Here is an 18,693-nt window from a genome sequence, read left to right on the forward strand (position 1 = left end):
GATGGGAGCAGGGGGTGTAGGAGAGAAGGGGGTGTAGGAGAGAGGGGGGTGTGGGATGGGAGCAGGGGGTGTAGGAGAGAAGGGGGTGTAGGAGAGAGGGGGGTGCGGGATGGGAGCAGGGGGTGTAGGAGAAAGGGGGGTGCGGGATGGGAGCAGGGGGTGTAGGAGAGAGGGGGTGCGGGATGGGAGCAGGGGTGTAGGAGAGAGGGGGTGCGGGATGGGAGCGAGGGGTGTAGGAGAGAAGGGGGTGTAGGAGAGAGGGGGGTGCAGGATGGGAGCAGGGGGTGTAGGAGAGAAGGGGGTGTAGGAGAGAGGGGGGTGCGGGATGGGAGCAGGGGGTGTAGGAGAGAAGGGGGTGTAGGAGAGAGGGGGGTGCGGGATGGGAGCAGGGGGTGTAGGAGAGAGGGGGTACGGGATGGGAGCAGGGGGTGTAGGAGAGAGGAGGGTGCGGGATGGGAGCAGGGGGTGTAGGAGAGAGGGGGGTGCGGGATGGGAGCAGGGGGTGTAGGAGAGAGGGGGTACGGGATGGGAGCAGGGGGTGTAGGAGAGAGGAGGGTGCGGGATGGGAGCAGGGGGTGTAGGAGAGAGGGGGGTGCGGGATGGGAGCAGGGGGTGTAGGAGAGAGGAGGGTGCGGGATGGGAGCAGGGGGTGTAGGAGAGAGGGGGGTGTGGGATGGGAGCGGGGGGTGTAGGAGAAAGGGGGTGCGGGATGGGAGCGGGGGGTGTAGGAGAGAGGGGGTGCGGGATGGGAGAGGGGGGTGTAGGAGAAAGGGGGTGCGGGATGGGAGCAGGGGGTGTAGGAGAAAGGGGGTGCGGGACAGGAGCAGGGGTGCGAGACCACAGAGAATCCCATACTCTGTGCTTGTCTTTTGGGCTCCTCTGACCTTAAATTCCTCAGCAAACCCCAAACACTGCTGGGCGGTAGCAAACATCACCTGGAAAAATTCACAGCACTGCAGGCACATGCAGTACCAGGCAGGCAGGACTAGGCAGCAACCTGCAGACGCCTCGCAGTAGCCGGAAAAATAAGAAAATGCCACTTGGTTAAACCATACGAAGAGTCTGGTCACTCAGGAATCCTTCCTAAACAAACCACCACCAGCACAAACCCTGAGGGGGAGAGAGACTCTGTATTTAAACATTTTTTTCAACCAAGAGTGATTTCCAGGCCCACTCGGGGACACAGAATGCTGACACCTAGGCAGTTGTTGGTGTTTTAAACACCTGTATGTGTAAGTGCCAATCTTGGGCAGAGGCAGAGGTGAGAGTGGAGCTGCCTGAGCTCCAGAGCACTCCTGTTTGGAGCCTTTGGGAGATCCTGCAGCAACAAGGGTGTAGCCACTGTGTTAGAAGGAATTTTAGACTTCAGCCACTGAAACTCTGTGTTTGGGTGTAGTTTTAGGAGCCACCATGAATTGCATTGGTGCAGCTCAAGAGACTCCCACGACAGCAGCACTTTCCACTTTCTGCTGAATATTAAAATGTGCTCTGTGTATTGGCAGAGCTGAACCCACTGCTGGGTGCTGCCTGACGCGGTGCCCCTTTTCCTTTTGGAACAAGGTTACCACAGAGAATTGTTTGAGAAGGCACTGGAAGACCACTTAGGAGAACCAGTCTCAGGCCTGCTGCTTCTCTACTCCGGCCGGATTTGTCACGTGGTGGAGGTAAGGGACGTGAATTCCTGGTGGGATCAAGTAACCCTGGTTCAGCTTTGCACAAATTCGGTTTCTACGAACCAGCCAACTACAAACGTGCACCCATGGGCTGGCAGACCCAGAAAATGCCGTGGTGGGTTCAGCAGCTTCCCTCCGGGATCCGCTCTGCCCAGCGCCTCAGCCAACTGCCCCAGACCAGCACAATGTGCAGCATCCCCAGCGCCCAGACTCAATGGGAAAGGCCATGGAGGGAGCTAATGAATTATCTTTATACTCACAAATTAGTCTGTAATCCATGATTCTCTAACAGCTCTTCCCTCTCCTCTGCAGTCTTGCAGCAGCACCATCCACTTCATCATCCGAGACTTCGCTTCTCTCCAAAACCAAGGCCAGAGGTAAGTGTTTCACATCAGTTAGATGACACGGATTTTTAGCCAAAGTGGTAGGATGCGTCCTTAAGGTCAAACTGAACATCGCCTATGATTACATCAGTGCTCCAGTTTTCCTCACTGTGCATGGAATTCCCAGCAAAGCAGGCTACCATCACACTCCTACAGCTGCTTATTAAATCCCTACAGCTCTCTTGCTTGTTTCATACTCTCACATCCCACCCATCCACGCTGGACCCTTGCACAGCACCACAGAGAATGCCTAGCGAAGGTTTTGGCTGGCTGGGGGGGAAGGTGCCCTGTGCTGTGGACACGCAGCACTCGAGCCTGGCTCTAGGGATGCAATAACTCACTGTGTAGTTTATGGAACCTGACTGTCTGGTAAGAGTCCCCTGCTGTACTTCAGGATGGAATTCCCTTTCTTTCCACACAGTGCTTTACTCCAGGACATTAAAGTGTTGGTGGTGGCACACAACATCCCCAACAGGCTGTTCCCAGACTGGAACGTGGCGGCAGCAACGTCTCTCGAGCCACATCCACAGGGCTCGGCGCAGCAGCGGCCCACGACAGAGCTGGTGGCAGAGTGCCTCGCGTTCCTCCTCCGAGTGGCAGCCAGCATTCACAGCTCTGAGGTAAACTGCAAAGGACTGGGCTGTAAGAAACGTACCCAGGTTACCCCTAAAAACACCCCAAACATCTCAGGAAGAACCGCGCTGCATTTCAAGATGAGTTCACAAGCACATACACCAGAGAGGGCTCTAGGAACCCTCAGTATTTTACTCCTAGACTGCTGCAGGGTTATTTTGTGCAGCCGGTGGACTGAACTGATCCGCTGCACCAACAAAGCTAAATGCCAGGTGAAAGGCAGCCACAAAGCCAATGCCTTTCCTTCTCGCCTCCCCACCTCATTGCTGTGCGCTCCTGAGGACACAGTTGTGTCTGGCAAACATGGAGCAACTCCAGCCCTGCTGATCTGGGCAAGCTTCATCAGCATTAACTGCAGCCCTGCGCTCTCACGGTGACAGCACTGAACTGTGCTGTTCATTTTCAAGGGCAACAGCGAGGACATGAGTGAGAGTGTACGCACTCTCGGCCCTGAGCTGCTGGTCCCAGTCGACACAATCGACTCTCTGTATCGTGCCGAAGAGTGTCTGAGTCCGGAAGATTATCTGAGCATGTATTTAAGCCCTCTGCAACCTGCCCTGGATTCAGGTACACTGCAGTTTGGGAAACACCTGAATCAGTAAAAGAACTAGCATTTTGGGCTCATAACACTGACTTTTGGGTTCCAAGAGTTTGCAGAGTGCTGCTGTGGTAAGAGAGAAGCGGCTCTGCACCCGCTAACGGGGTCATTTTCCCTAGTCAGAGAGGTCGGAGCAGGAAACAACTGGGCAGGCACTGGGGCATCGGGAACAGAGCAGCTGTGATTGCCACAGGTCTTGCCAAGGCCTTTACAAGAGACTGGTTTGTTTAATAGTTTAACCTGCGGTCCAGTTTAATAACTTCAATAAAACGGATTATGGAGCATTAAGGAATTTACAGGCTAAGCAAATAAATTCAGCTTGTTATGCAAGTGTTACCTCAGCTGACTAGCTTCCTCTCTCGTTTGCAGAAACTGTATGGCCTGTTCCCTCCCGTTTCCCTCTATGATATGGGCTGTATCCAGCATCCCTCTCCACAGCTGGACCCATCTGAACTTACCATGAATCTACACATTCCCACATGCTTCCACTACCGCCCGGCTGATCAGCCAGTGCCTCAGGGGCCGTGGGACCTTCAGCGTCCCTGGGAAGCAACGTTACTGACAAACTTGAATAAAGATGTCTTGAGTTGACAAAAGACAATCTTTAATTTTATAAATGCTCACCCACCGAGGAAGCCACACAGCTCTAACTTCTTTCCAAATCCAACCGTTCTCAATGAAAGCACAAACCCCGCTTCCACAGTTTCATCTGGAAACAGTTGCGAGGGTCACATAAACAAAAGCAGGCTTGGTTAATACAAATAACTATGAAATAAGGATTAAGTACTGATCGTTAAGTAGCACTGAAATGATTAAAGTTTCCTTCTACAGTCTGGCAGTCCTTCAAGGCACTAGAACACATCCACAGTTCTGACGAGGCAACCGATAACCCGCGGTCACCACTGGCGCTCTGGCATTTTTTGGTTCGTGTTTTAAAAAGGATCTGCAGCAAAATCAGCGAGGGAATGTCTCTTGCAAGGCATCTCCTTGTAAGGTCTAAGGCCTAGTGATAAAAGTCTAACCGTGACATTAAAAAGCTTATTTCCGTAATACATGCACTTTAAATAACTAATGCTCTGCTTCTTACTCACTCGGAATTCCTGCCAATACCATCCCTATCAGCAGCAATTCTGTTTCCTATGAAAGTTTCTACAGGAATTAATTCCTTCCATCCAAGATTTTGAAAAACCATTGTTGAGACACAGGTCATTAAACTTCTTCTGAATGGCCAAATTGCTTTCTCCATGAGGCACAAGTCACAACACGACACAGTTTTGCCATCTCGTCAAAAGAAGCTTTTCACTGTTAGCTCTGTTGGTTTTCCCACCAGGAGAGGAACCTTGGATAAGTCTTGAGTTTCCATCACAGAGCAGTGCTTTCCGTGTCATTGTCGATATCAAGCATGAGGTGGTTGTGCAGTTCTCTGCTTGCTGTCTCTGTAAGAAGCTCTGAAGAAGGGTTGTGAAGTGGTTCTTGAACACTGGAGCTGGAGTCTGCGCAAAAAAGGGAACAGCAAGTTTAGCGGGCAGCGACCTCATCCACAAGTGGATTTCTGGTGCCTTCCCTTTGAAAGGGAAGGGAAAGGACAGATCAATGAGGGTTTTTTCAAACAGATGGCTGGCACTTATGTGCACACAGACACACAACGGCTGAGCCAAACTACAAAGCTGATGTTTGAGTGGCTTCCCCTAAAGATCCTATTTCAATTGTGTGCATAAAGAAGGAAAATGTTTCTTTATGAAGAGCGGGAGACAGCAAGTACAATTAGTACCGAATTCCTCAATGCCCCTTACAAGTGCCACTTCACTCCAAATGTTCACACCAAACCAGAACGGCCACTCAGCAAAAGAATTTGGTATCTCAAGGATCAACCAGATAACCCTCATCTACGGCTTTTAGAGCAATGGGAACATGTGTGGGGTCAAAATGAGGCAGTGGCACAGGAAGAGGAAGGAATTATTTAAACCAAAGGCAGATTAAACCCCTTTTCTGTGGGTAACATCTTTGCCCTTTTCTAAGGAGAGGAGAATTTTGTTCAAGCCCAGGAGTCCAAGAAGGACCCCAGAACATGGCATTTCAGGTGACTGTGCTGGTAGTAAGAAGACCAGGAAAAGTCCGTAACAGTTTAAAAAAAACGTAACTGACAGTATTAAGTCAGTATTTTGGAAAGCTAATTTCTAATGTGCTGCGACATCTCTTACTGCAACACAGTGGCTGATCCACATAGTAAATCATCTAGATACTGACATCAATAAGGAATCCAAATATCTGCCTTGCTTTTAGACATAGGTGGCACAGACAGGCACCCTATAAAGACCTGGACACATATCTTGAGCTTAAAGACTAAAATGTAGCCTACTAGTTACTTCCTAAGTGCTCAAATTTAGAGTTTCTGAGCTGAATGACAGGGAAGAGGTAAAGGTGGCCACAGAACTGGAGCTCGAGCACAGCCTCCCTGCTGCTCTCAGCCCACAACTGGAGAGCTGGCCGCGTGCATCTCCCAGGCAGTCTTACTGGTCACATAGAGGCTGGAGCTCTGTCATCCTTTGCTTGTGCTCAACCCCAACCAGCTTGTCTTGCACAGGACAGTTAAATCCTCTCATCCCTACCCCTGCAACTTTCCTCAAACTAGGATTCCAGGATTAACGTTTTCTTGAGACGTATGAGCTCTATATTTCCTCCCAAGTCTTGGGTGGGAGCCTTGGGGAGTGCTGCACGCTGCTAGGAGAGCAGTCAGCAGTAAATTAAATCATCTAGAAGGCACAGAACAAGCCATCAGTACTGCAATGACTTGTTCAAGACCATCACCTGTGGGAATATTTTAAATGGATTTCTCTCCCCATGGTGAAAATCACTTTACTGGGCTGTCCCCCGCAACATCAGTGCCTGGTGGCACTACAAGATGGTCACCGGCCAGAAGAGCTCTGGTACCAATGGAGAAACAGTCACCAGGGCTGCTTCAAACCCAGCCCTTTCACCAAGCCTCACGTTCATCTGTTTCAACTAAGTCCCTGATCCATGAAACCAGGTTTCAGAACATGGGCAGTTCTCCCTTACCCCCAACTCTTCTGCACAACTGCTGTTTCTATTACAGATGAAAATTTAAGTACCTTCTTAAAGTCAGGTGATATAAACTTAAGATTTTAGTCATTTGCACTATTGTTAACAGAAGCAGTGTTACAGTGAAGAATAAACCGCAACTGAAGGAGTTTCTAAATTCTCGTGTTTTTCTCTTCCTCACACCGTTCCACACAGAGCGTGACCTCAGGAGAGGTGAGCACAGCATCCCAGCAGCAGACCTCCCCGCCGTGGAGCAGGGCCTGCTGTTATTGTGGGACCTTCGTTTGAAGTACGGTTCAAAAGCTGCTCTTCACCTTTTGCTGCAGGCATGGGAGCCCTCCCTGCCGCGACTGCGTATGGAGGGAGGAATGGGAAAAGGAGGGAACTGGAAGTGTGAGGTGACCCAGGGAAGGAAGATTTGTGACAAACAGCTACTTCAAACGCAAAATGGACCTCAAGAAAACACAGGAATTTCTAGATACATTGTAAGAAGTACAACGGGAAACTGAACAACTTGACATGTTCTTGTCCCCAAAACTTTTAGTACGTTAATGTGAGAGCGAGCATCAAACAGCCATTCGCATGCCACGCTTACGACGGTGCAAGCAAGCAGTGTTATTCATGACAGGTTAGTAGTGGGCGTTAGCACACACATGATTATGAATTAGCAACAGTTTTGGCCAATCATTTGCCTTTTCCTTACCATTGAACTTTCCCATACAGTTCCTACTGAATGCAGGTCAAACATCTAGATTATTTAATAAAATTTGCGATTAGAATACTCTTTTCTGGGGCTCATTGCTTTAATACCATAAATAGAATTTGAGGCATTACTCAAGTCCAGTACATGGACAAAGGAGTTCAACAGCATCCTGAAAACAATTCAGAATTCCTCTCCTGAATTTATGAAGTTCACTGGCAACTTAATTTTAGCTTCCATTATTCCCATCTGTATTCTCTTGCTCAGTTCTAAGGTTAAAACCCAGCTATTTCACACCGTGAATTAGATAAGCCAGTCAATAATCAGTGCTGATATGTGCACGTGTAAATGTTAGAGCAGATGCTCTCAGGTATTATAATGTGCCGTGTTGTTAATTCAGAACTAATATTAATCTGGACAAGGTGGCTGCTCCCGTACAGAGTGTACTGCTGAGGTAAGCCTGAGCACCACTTCAGCTGGTTGTTGAGAGGGGTTTGGCAAAACATAGTAGATATTGTAGGTTCCTTCATCAGTTTTGCTAGAGAATCTTTCACCATCAGCCCTCTGTCCTGCGTGGCCGCATTCATACCATCATTTACCACACAGAACTTCCAGGGCCTGTTCCCCACAGCTGGCACTGGACAGGAAGGGTACTTAACACTGTCTCATTCCAAGACCCCTGACCTCAATGCTTTGCTCTATTTGCTGGGACTAAAGGACAGCTGGGTACCTCTGTCCTGCCTGTAACACAGCTGAACAGGAGTTGGCACAGAGCTGCAGGTCAGTCCATATCCCACCTCGGTCACTCCCCATGGCAAATGCTTCCCTGGGAAATTTCAGCTCCCCTGCTAGGGGCACAGCCCCCTCACCACCGCCCAGCTGGAACAGAGGGCGAGTGTTTCTCCAGTTACACTGGGCAAACCAAACCCTGCCTGTCTGCTGCCATCAAAGCAACTTCCTCAGAGCCAGAATGATTCCAGCATTAAACCAAACATAGTCAGCCTATGAAACGCGGCTTCGCAATCAAGGTGAAGTCTTTTCTTGAAGTCTGACTTGTCACCACAGTTCCCATTGTCAATTTGTCTGTCAGTGCTGCACAGATCCAGCCCCAGCCTTAGTTCTGAAATGAACTGCTCTTGTATTTCAAAGATACTGACAAAACCCAGAAGTACAATATGGAAAAGTCTGTTATTTTAAAAAGCAAAGCTACTTTTTAGTTGCTTAAGCAGCTCATTCACCGCTAGTTTCTCAAATTAAGGTAAAACTGTACTTCAGCCGGGCTCCACAACTCAGTACTGCTTTCAGTTTAAATGGTCACATCTTGAGAGAATTCTTTTTCAGCCTGTCATGCAGTTGCTACCTGGAAAAGGTGGATCTTTAACCCACTCCATATGGGCAGTGAGACTGTTACCGCGCCGCGTGGCAGCTGCAACTGAACAGATGAGCACTATTAGCCAGGCTGGAGCTGACAAATGCAAACATGCCAGAGCGCAGATGCTGCTGGGTGCTTTCTGCAAAGGGGTTTAGTCACATGAACATGTATTTTGCTAAATAAGTTCCAAGGAGTTAAAAATAACTGAAAAGTTAAAGTGAAAGCTGCACTAAAATGAAACCATTGTAGGAAAACATCTGAGCTTCAATATTTGCCTGCACTGCTGAGAGCAAACCTGCTTTAAATGGATCACTGCTTCACGCCTGGCTCGTGGACTAGGAGCTCTGGTGACTTTGTGTGAAAGTGCTACTCACTTTGGGATAGTTCTTTTTACAACTTGTTTTAAGGAATAGCTTCATGTTCGCGGGACTATTCAAATTAACCAGTGTGGGTCATAAGAAAAACTCTCTTGCAAACAGAATGAGATAGTGTGGTAATGAGATAACACAGAGTTGACAGAGAGCACATATTCCAAAGCGCAGGTACAAAATAAAGCTACAAATACAATACTGCTGTGCAGGAGCATATCAGCTTATATGGCATGTTTCTGGTAAGTACAAACCTTATTCGCAGTAACCATCCCCACCTGTGAAGGCATCACGGGGTGAAGCTGTTAGGCAACAGAATTTATCATTTGCATTCCAATACATTAGTTTTATACTAGAGAAGCTGCAGTGTCATTGGAAAGTTTTAACCATTATTAAATATAAGTAGATTTAAAGCATTAGTGTCCTAGTTCATTACTTCTTCCTTGAGGATTGCCTACGATAAGCAGAAACTCAGCAGAACATTTCAAGATCTGCCAGGTTTGACTGTTACCTTTTTCTCACCCTCATTTAAATTAACATTATCCCCATCAAATCAGTAACTACAAGCTTCACAAAGTTCCTGTGAGAAGTTTCTCTTTACTTCACGAATGTCTCCAAACCAAAGGAGGCTGCATTTAAACTATGAAGATATATCTAGCAATGGACCCAAGACATACGGGCAAGCCTTTGTGACTCTTCAGCTTCTGGTTGTCCAACTCTAAAGCACGTCAGAAGCCTTGGTTCTCACAAGGCAAAACATTCACTCTGTTAGTGTCTTGTCTATTAGAACACACATCAGTGACTGCTTTTGGCACTTTATTATCTCCTGTCTGTGCTGGAATGCACTGTCCTTGGCTACACCTCCTCCCTCCTTCAAATATTTGATGTTCTGGCAACAGATGTCTAAGCGTAATTGAGACTGCCGTGATGCTGAGTCTGGAGAAAGCCCTAGGGAGTTGGTTGGTCTTAAGTGTTTTGCTTCCAAAGCAGGAATTAAAAATAAAGCCATCTAAACTTCCCCCAAGCCCTTCTGCCTCAGGAATGGTTTGGGTTGGACGGGATCTCAAAGCCCATCCAGTCCCCCACCACCGGCAGGGACGCCTCCCACTGGATCAGGGGCTCCAAGCCCCATCCAACCTGGCCTTGAACCCCTCCAGGGATGGGGCAGCCACCACTGCTCTGGGCAACCTGGGCCAGGGCCCCCCCTTACCGTGAAGGATTTCTTCCCATCTAATCTAAATCTTCCCCCTTCCAATTTAAAGTCATTCCCCCTCGTCCTATCACTACAGGCCCTTGTAAAAAGGCACTCCCTAGCCTTCCTGGAGCCCCTTTCAGTACTGGAAGCTGCTCTACGGTCTTCCTGGAGCCTTCTCCAGGCTGAACAACCCCAGCTCTTTCGTGGCCAGAATGCATGAGCAGGCATTTTAACTGGGAACGAGTTAACTGTTATTTGTGCTTTTACAAGTCCCTGCCCCCAGATTCATTTACAGCTACAGGCATCAATTTCTTCATTTCCACTCCCCAGGGAGACCCCCACACATGAAAGAATCCACTCACCTGTTACTATTTTGGAAGCTGTTTGCGTGGCATTTGCAATAATACCATCTCCAGCCAGCTGAGAAGGAGGATGCGGCGGAGGGGGAACACTGGGTCTGTTCCGGGGTTTCGGTACTGGCCGCGGCCTTGGCAGCGTGCCGCTCTGATGGGGAGAGGGAGACTGCGAGGTCTCTGGAGTAGGCGGCTGTGGCTGCGGTGACGGGGAACTGGGATTGTGTTTTCCTAGAGGGGGTGTATCAGGGGGTGTTGGAGTCTGGGGAGGAGTGCAACAGGGCTGCTCTGGTCCGTGCTCACTGCCGGGCGCAGCGGGAGGAGATGCTTGGCTGTTTGCTTTGGGCTGCAGTGGAGGAGTAGCCTGTGTTGGGGGCTGGGGCGGTGGGTGGCTGGGAGCTTGTATTGGGGAAAGGCTGCTGGAGTATCTCCGAGGTGCGGAAACCTGGGAAGCGGAGAGCTGGGCTGCTCCTTGGTTTGCATGTTGAGCAGGAGGAGAAGAACTTCTAGCAGGTGGTTTTGGAGAGACGGAAGGTGGCTGGGCAGCCGGGGCAGAGCTCTGGTTTCCCGGCTGCCCTGGCGGTGGGTTGGCTGGCTTGGGAGGCGCTGGCGCAGGCTTCTTAAGAGCTGCAAGAGAAGAGGGAAGATTTCAGGGCTGGATATCGTGAAACTAAAATCCTGAAAGAAATAAATTAGTAGCAGAAAAGAAAAATCAAATATATTATCAAACTAAAATGGTGCATTATCAACAGAAGCAGTATCAGTAGGAAGCTATGGAACGTGTACACCAGGTCACCAATCAATAGGCTTTAAGTGATTTTGTTAGACAGCTACCAACGTTCATTAAAGAGACCAAAAGTCCAAAGACGCATTTAACTAGGCCTTAGTGAAATTAAACCATTGTCTGCAATTAAGGAAGAGATGCTGATAAAGTTATTTCAGCAAGAATTTCTGCAGTGCATAAAGAATTGGAACTTAATGGCTTGTTGCTCAAATGAAACACACACCTCTCCTTATCGCGTGGGGACTGGGACCTGCCGCATTCTGTGGCTGATTAACAGAAAGCTGATTAGTGCTACTTGTGGGCTGGTTCTGGACGGCGCCCGCATGCCCACCATTTCTCACAGGTGGAGGAGTTGCTGAAGACGTGTTCTCCTTCGATTTTGAGGTACTGAAAATTAAAAATCCTTAATTAGAAGATGGTTGTAAAAGGCCTTGCCCATATCAGCTGCACCTGTTTGTATTGACATTACAAACTGTGCTACAGTCCTGATGCTCAGATGGTTCAGAAACACTTCTGCACCGCTGGTACTTACGACTGAACAGTGCCAAAACTCTTCAAACAAGTGGCAAGCAGGCTTTAGGCAAGCCTGCACAAAAGATCAATTACCAAAATTAAATCAGGAACCCCGTAAGTTCTGCTGTGTCTCAGTATCTGTCTAAACACAGCACAGATCCCTAGGAGAGCAGCCTCCATGCCTCACACCCTAAAACCAGACTCCCAGCGTGGAAGTTCATATAAAATCACTTCTCTGATTTCCTCACTTGGATGTCCCTATCACCCCATAACTGTCAACTACTCTGTCACAGCAGCACATCCAGTTCACAGGCAATTACCTGGCAGACCCAGCTACCAAGGATCAGGTGATGGCAGTCAGTGAAGCTCTGCCAGAAAAACACCCTCAAAGGACATGAACCACCTTGCTATGCATAGCACAGAGCTGAGACAGACGTAGTCGCTACGTTGCAGTCCCTGGAGCCTTTGGAAGCCCTTGAGAAGGCCCAGGGACTGCAAGAGCTGGGTATGGAGAGAGGAGTGGCTCCTTTCCCTTCAACAGCTGGCTGAAGTCTTCTCTCCATTCTACCTGGAATCAAGCTTTTACAGTGCTGGGAGACCAAAACTTGTCTTGAGGGAGCAACTCCTGCAAAACCTTTGAGATTCAGACCAGGAAAACTTGTCTCTTTCCGACCTTCGGCTACAAAGACAATAGAGCTGGGGGGATGTACAGCACTGGAGTAGGAACCAGGCAAGGTGGAACTGGGCAGTGTCCCCTCCTCCTCTGTGCACTTGCAGTCCTCACTCACTTCTCTGTCTTCAGTCTCATGCAGCATCTCCCTCATCACAAAAGGACTAACACCTTCCAGTCATCTTTATTGGCACCTTGCAATCCGAACTTCTCCGTATGCTGTTAACAGACTGCAAGTACTTGAAGGCAGAGCCTGTGCAGATCTTAAATGCAGCTTCTAGACGCTACTCTCCAGGTTCTGCTTTAGCTGCCCTGTGCCACAGCAGACATCCGCAGAGGAAACAGCAGTCTGCAGGGGATTTCCGAATGAGAAGTTGTTGTAAAAATGTCACCTGAGAGCAAGAGCTCTATGCAAAGGAGGCAGTGCTGCACCCAGCTCCGCGGTGGTGTTTCACCATAAGATGAAAAGGGTGATGCACGAAGAGCACTACAGGCCTTCACACGAGGTTTGTTACATCTCTCGGATCACAAAATACTGAAAGCAAAGTGCTGCTTTTACCATACATGAAAGAAAGAGTCATGGTACTGTGTCTTGGAGTCCATGTATACTTGCACAAGATTCAATAGTAATTAAGCAGTGAACAGCCTGTATATATTCTTGTCCTAAAGAAACTAATATTAAAGTCTGATAAATCAAGTCCACTTTCTAGCAAATAAGTCTGGTCATCACTAACACTTGCTACAGACATAAAAGGAGACATATCCAGATAACATGTGAGAGAAACAACAAACAAGACCAACACGTTTCTAGTATTGACAATGGTAGGTTTTGTTCTTTCAGCAGCAAACTGACAGTCATGCTGTGTGGACACCTCTAGAGCACTACTTGGACAGGTCAGCAGGGGAGGTAGAACTGCAGTCTCTTTTAGTGTTTTTCACCATGATTTTTTCCCCCAGGAATTCTCCTGGTTCAGAAGATCTGTTCTGAACACACAGAACAAGGTATGTTGTTTTAGAAGATAGATTCTGGAATGAAATGTCCAGCAAGAGAGCTCTTGCATAGCACTTCTGGAAAGGCTTTACACATGACAACACACATTCTGGTCAAAAGAGGGGCCTTGTGCAGCAGACACAGTTAACACATCAGTTGGCTGCTGAAGCTGCCCGCTAAGCCGCTGCCAGCAGAAGCTGTGCCTCTTACCTGACATCCTCATTGCCTTGACTTTGTAATTGTTCTGCTGTGCCAGCAGAGAGAGCAAAACCAGCACCCACTGGGCTTGTTTCAGCCACAGAGGCTTGTGAGTGCTGCTCTGCTCCAGCCTGAGCCAGCACGCCAGCCTCCGTGGGGGGAAGTGGTGGCTGGAAAGCTGGGGATGTGTGCTTTCTATTTATAGTGCCACATCTCCGAGGGTTCGCTTGGAAGTCCATAACCTTGACACCAAAGCTACAGAAAGAAGAGAGAGTAAACACACCACAGCAGCCAACACCAGGTAATTAAAGCAACAGGACAACAGGATGTTATCACCCACAAAGACAAATGCAACCCCTGCTGCTCAACATGCAAAGCAGCAACAAGGAAAGCTGCCACCTTCTGCATGTAAGACCACGGATGTTAAGACACGCTACTCTCTTTGGCTTATCCACACAGCAGAGTAAGCTAAACGTACGTAGAACAAACTACTCGGTCACATTTGAAGACAGACATCGATGACAATGAGGTCAAACCACTTAGTTTTACACGTAAATACATACATTTCCTTTGATGCTAAGGTATCTCTTCACTGAATGTTTTTTCAACATGAATTTTGTCTCTATTATGCGCTAAGTTGCAGTACAGATTTCTGGACAGACAAAAAAGCCACTGGATACAGGCTACAATTTGTGTTTAAAGATGACTATGGATAAATGGACTAGAATTCTAACAGAGTTTAGAATGCATACAGCACATTCATTCTAGAACTTAATTTTATTCTTGTTGTGTTAAAGACAGCGAACGTTGAACTGATTTCCTTCGCTTGTCAGTGCTTACAGATTTGCATGTGGCCAGGCGTAGTTAACACTCAGGTAGCAGTTTAACACTTGCAGCTAAAAACATAACAGCACATCACTTGAATACTCATGGTATGAGTGATAATAAATGAGTTACACTACATGTTATATGGGAAAACGGCACGTTTTATTTATGTTTTGTAGCGTTCTACTGTTTGCTGTGGCATACTGTACCATCATCAACTCATGGGGCTGATCGTGAAGGCACCAGGTAACACCACCTCAGCTTATGGGCTTTGGAAAAGAAGCCAGGGAATACCAGGAGTTAGATATTGATAGAGGCACTGCTACTCACACTTCTGTTTCAGGGGGTTTCAGACACCCTAAATCTGTAACAAGAAAGTGCTAATGGGAAGCAGTAATTATCTGCTTGTGGTTTTTCATCATGCATAGAGTATAACTGGGAGCCAACACCAGTACTTTACCTCTGAAACTTCCTCAGCTTGCAACAACATCAGGGGGAAATACACCACTGCAGGTATCTATAGTATCGCCATTAAATTCTCCTCCTGAGACCAATAAAAAGCATGTCCGTAACTGAAACCTATCCCGAGAACGAAACATACCTTTCCTTCTTCAACAAATCCCCTTCTGTTACAATCATGCTGACAGGCCTCTTCCGCTCCAGTGTCCCAGATTCATATTCGCTCCCAGTGTGTGACAAGTGATTGGAATTAACAGCAGGAACGGCAACAAATGCCCCTGACACATTGAAATCTTGATCTGGAAGAGACAGAATGCATCCTCAGACTAACACATCCAAAACACCACTTCACTGCAAAAAGCCAGCAAAGGTTTTACCTGCATAGAGTTACAACAAATACAAAATTCTTTTAATCACAGCAAGGATTTACCTCCAGGGAAGAACCAGTCTGCGTGCTGAATAATTGGCTCAATGACTGCTACCACATGGACTGAGGTCGCTGCTGCCATTTCCGCAAGGGATCTGTAGAAGGAATTTGTAGAATGCTTTATACAGAGCTCTACTGAGGTAAGAAAGTTACAAATATCACGTTACCTACATGACAAACTATACCAAGCGTGATGTATCGACAAGCATGATGTACTGCATAAAGAGCAACCGAACACTCTGAGGAACTCTAGACCCTGTAGTAACATTCATGGCAATTGGAAACGCTCCTAGAAAGCTGCACATCTAAAAGGATCTGAAGCACAGGCTGAAAAAGCATGCAAAACATCTTTTAGGCAAATAATCTGTTGATGTGCATGGTCTATGTGAGTTAAAACAACCTGACAAGGAATTCTACGGCTTCACGAGAGTACTGTTTTGTTACTAAAACCACTCACCCTTCATTCTTTGCCCATAACAAATTGGGGCCCAAGACGATTGCGATGTTGCTGGGTGTCATTTTGTTAATGTCACTGTTCTGTGCAAGCTTTGCTAAAAATTTGATTAAATACCTACAAAGAGGAAAGAAATCATTAAAGAGCAGGAACTCGGAGCATTTTCTCTTCAAAGCAACTACCTAAAAATTCAAGAGCTCCTAAAGACCGTTCCCAGCACAACACAAATAAGACCAGCAGTATTCTTGCTTGGCAGCTGGCTACAAAGCTTCTGCTCATGAATCCCAACAGTTGAATTGGGTAGAAAAGAGCATCTGCTGCTCAGCAAAATGCAATGACGGAAGTACAGTACTTTCAGAAAGCAACGTTTAGTTTGGGAATGCCAACTGGACAGCTCTTTTCATATCCTGTAATGGAACTACCATGCTCCTAAGAGTCACCAGAGCTGGTTTGGTTGTGATTCATTTCCAAAAATCAAATCCAAAAGGAAAAAAATAACACTTGTAAGATACATCCCGGTCATTTCCAAGACTAGAAAACACAACGAAGAGCAGAGCTGAGGAAAAATCAGGTACTATACCAGCAGTGTGACCCTTAAACAGAAGGTTTCTATGATCTCTACGTCACTGCAGTCAATACAGTATTAAATCAATAAAGCCTACCACCACTGCACCCCAACCACCCAATAGAACATGATGTCCTTCTATAAACCTAACTGAATCTGGCCAAGAAAAAAAGCCTGGGTCAGAGTACTGATTGATCAGCTTTGAGATCTGGGTATTCCAGCCCCAGTCAATTGATGTTCACACATACCTGAAGTTAGCATGGTAATGCTTGGGTAATCTGTTACAAATCCTCCACAGCTCTTGTAGCTTCTTATCCTGGTCCTGAATACTGCAAGGGAAAAAACCTCCATGACATCTGACTTTCAGATCACAAAACTTGTTAATACAACGAACAGAGACAACTGCATAAACTTCTGCTTATGCCGCAGAAACGTAGAGTTTTGTATTCAGGAACCTGCTAGTTAAATTATCTCTACCTGCAACAAAAGAAAACAGCTTCAGTATCGACACTATGCAGCCAATAGTGTGAAGCAGCCCTTCTGTTAAAAGGGCTGAGATCTGACATAAAGCAGATATTTCACCAGATTTTTGTGCAATTAGTATTTAATTTCACAAATTTAATTACACAAATATTTGCCTGTTAGAGCAGAAATGAGAAAGTAAACTGTGTGAACTTAGCCCCTTGAATTCACATGTGAAGGACCAAATGCAATAAAACCATGTAGAATGTTTTCCTACGTAACCATTTATAGTGTGCTTACTTTGCAGCTTGTGTCCATTCTTCATACAGACTATAGGTCATTAAGGGTTCTGGCAGCTCTCGCAAATAGGATTTCAAGGCACCTACAATGTAGACCAGAAACAGGTGAGCTTCTCAGCTACTGCTTTCAGTCTTCATTTAAAACTCTGCCCTCAGATATGTGATTTTATCTATGCAATAGGATCCAAGTTCCTGAGAAACAATGGGTAGAGTTGATGCTTCCACAGCATTTCTGCTCAACACTCTACAGGTCTTCCACTAATTACTGTGGAATCATAGCATGGTTGGGGTTGGAAGGGACCTTAAAGCCCATCCACCTCCCCACTCTGCCATGGGCAGAGACACCTCCCACTGGATTAGGGGCTCAAGGCTGTCTGTAATTTGACAGAAACATGTACTATAGAACCATGAAACACCTCTTCAGAACAAAGACCTCATAAAAGGCCAACATATGGCTTGATCTCCCTTGGTCATGTTAACACTCTTGTCAAGAGAAGAAATAAGATACGCAGATTACTATGATCACCTGAATTTCAAACACCACAGACATGAACACATCAAATGCAATGGCCATGTGTTCCCTGTACTCATCTGGGGGAAGTTATGAAGTGAACTTTAATTTCATTTTCATTCAGAGTTCATCTGCACAGAGATCAGCACCTTATACTGCAGCAAGTCAACAGTTAGATAAACAGCATAAACTCACGTTGTATTTTAGACCTGGCTTGGATTCATAACATTCACAATACCTGCAACTGCATGGGGATCGGAATAAAACTCATCAAGCTGTGAAGTTGAACAATCCAAGGCAGCTTTCAGCTTTTTTAACTTGGAGGCTCCAGCAGCGATTCTGAATAAGCCCTGCATGATAAAAATCAAATGTATTTGTCTGGTAACAACACATTAGGGCAAGGATGAAACAGAAGACATTTTATGACAGCCTCTTCCAGAGCACTTTCAAGTTCAGTGTCTCCCCTGATACTGCTGTGACTGAGCGGGCTCTTTTAGCTGCCTCTCACCCCTGGCCCATTCCTGATTTTTCACTCTAGGTGCATTCATCTCAAGATACTTCAAATGGGGCTGAAGGTTCTTCTGTTGCAAAAGACTTATTATCTACACTAATGAACCAAATTACTTAAGCAGCACGTTAAAATGTGCCGACACCGGTCCATGAGTGAGACTGAGCATTTTTTCTGGTCCTACACAGCATGCACTGGGGTATTACTTACCTCCTCTTTCATTCCCGTTTCCAAAAGCATCATCACGCAGGCTTCAATAGGGACTGCAATTTCACGACTACTGCGCTTGAGATGCTCTTCTAATGGGGTTCCAAAAGCTGGTTTCTCAGTCCATTTGTCTGATTGGAGAGTATCAAAACACTGAGCAAAACATCTAACCAGCACTCGAATTATGTCCCAGGCAAGAGAAGAACAAAGCCTCCAGTACAGCAAAGGAATTCTCAGAATACAGTAGGAGCTTGACAATCCTTAATGGTAAAGTCCTTTTTAGCATAAGTAAAGGGAAAAGAAGCCTGCTAGTGTTCAAGAAAACAAACCGTATTTCTGCCTCTTTCGGGCTGGATTATCCTACACAAACCCTTTGTGAAACTGCAGTGCGTGTCCCATCAGGGTTCAACACAAGTGCCCCCACAGGGTTGGAAGGTACTTTAGTTCCGATTTGCCAAGAAACCAGAAGGCTTCGGTTTGGAAGA

General features: G+C 46.8%; 1 protein-coding gene and 1 long non-coding RNA gene across 7 annotated transcripts in view; one reads left to right on the top strand and one right to left on the bottom strand.

Moving 5' to 3' along the window:
- ARHGAP17 (Rho GTPase activating protein 17) overlaps positions 1–18,693 on the bottom strand; it is a 61,231-nt gene that overhangs the window by 13,771 nt on the left and 28,767 nt on the right. Inside the window, exons 10-21 of one of the 6 annotated variants that reach the window (XM_069869972.1) lie at positions 18,212–18,339; positions 17,732–17,843; positions 16,984–17,065; positions 16,470–16,550; positions 15,660–15,773; positions 15,206–15,297; positions 14,918–15,074; positions 13,504–13,746; positions 11,343–11,506; positions 10,345–10,962; positions 9,042–9,065; positions 4,640–4,780 (exon numbers count right to left, since the gene is read on the bottom strand). In XM_069869972.1, coding sequence (XP_069726073.1) covers positions 9,043–9,065; positions 10,345–10,962; positions 11,343–11,506; positions 13,504–13,746; positions 14,918–15,074; positions 15,206–15,297; positions 15,660–15,773; positions 16,470–16,550; positions 16,984–17,065; positions 17,732–17,843; positions 18,212–18,339 — 1,814 coding nt within the window. In that variant the 3' untranslated portion in view covers positions 4,640–4,780; position 9,042. Of the gene's footprint in view, positions 1–3,869; positions 4,781–7,050; positions 7,096–9,041; positions 9,090–10,249; positions 10,963–11,342; positions 11,507–13,503; positions 13,747–14,917; positions 15,075–15,205; positions 15,298–15,659; positions 15,774–16,469; positions 16,551–16,983; positions 17,066–17,731; positions 17,844–18,211; positions 18,340–18,693 lie in introns of those variants that run through there. The other 5 variants (XM_069869971.1, XM_069869974.1, XM_069869969.1 and 2 more) reach the window with 5 other exon arrangements.
- On the top strand, positions 1,242–2,670 carry LOC138727533 (uncharacterized). Its single transcript, XR_011338569.1, has 3 exons — positions 1,242–1,664; positions 1,986–2,050; positions 2,478–2,670. It is a non-coding gene; the product is annotated as an uncharacterized lncRNA (long non-coding RNA).

The sequence above is a fragment of the Phaenicophaeus curvirostris genome, chromosome 16 (assembly GCF_032191515.1).
Source record: "Phaenicophaeus curvirostris isolate KB17595 chromosome 16, BPBGC_Pcur_1.0, whole genome shotgun sequence".
NCBI classification, from domain to species: Eukaryota; Metazoa; Chordata; class Aves; order Cuculiformes; family Cuculidae; genus Phaenicophaeus; species Phaenicophaeus curvirostris.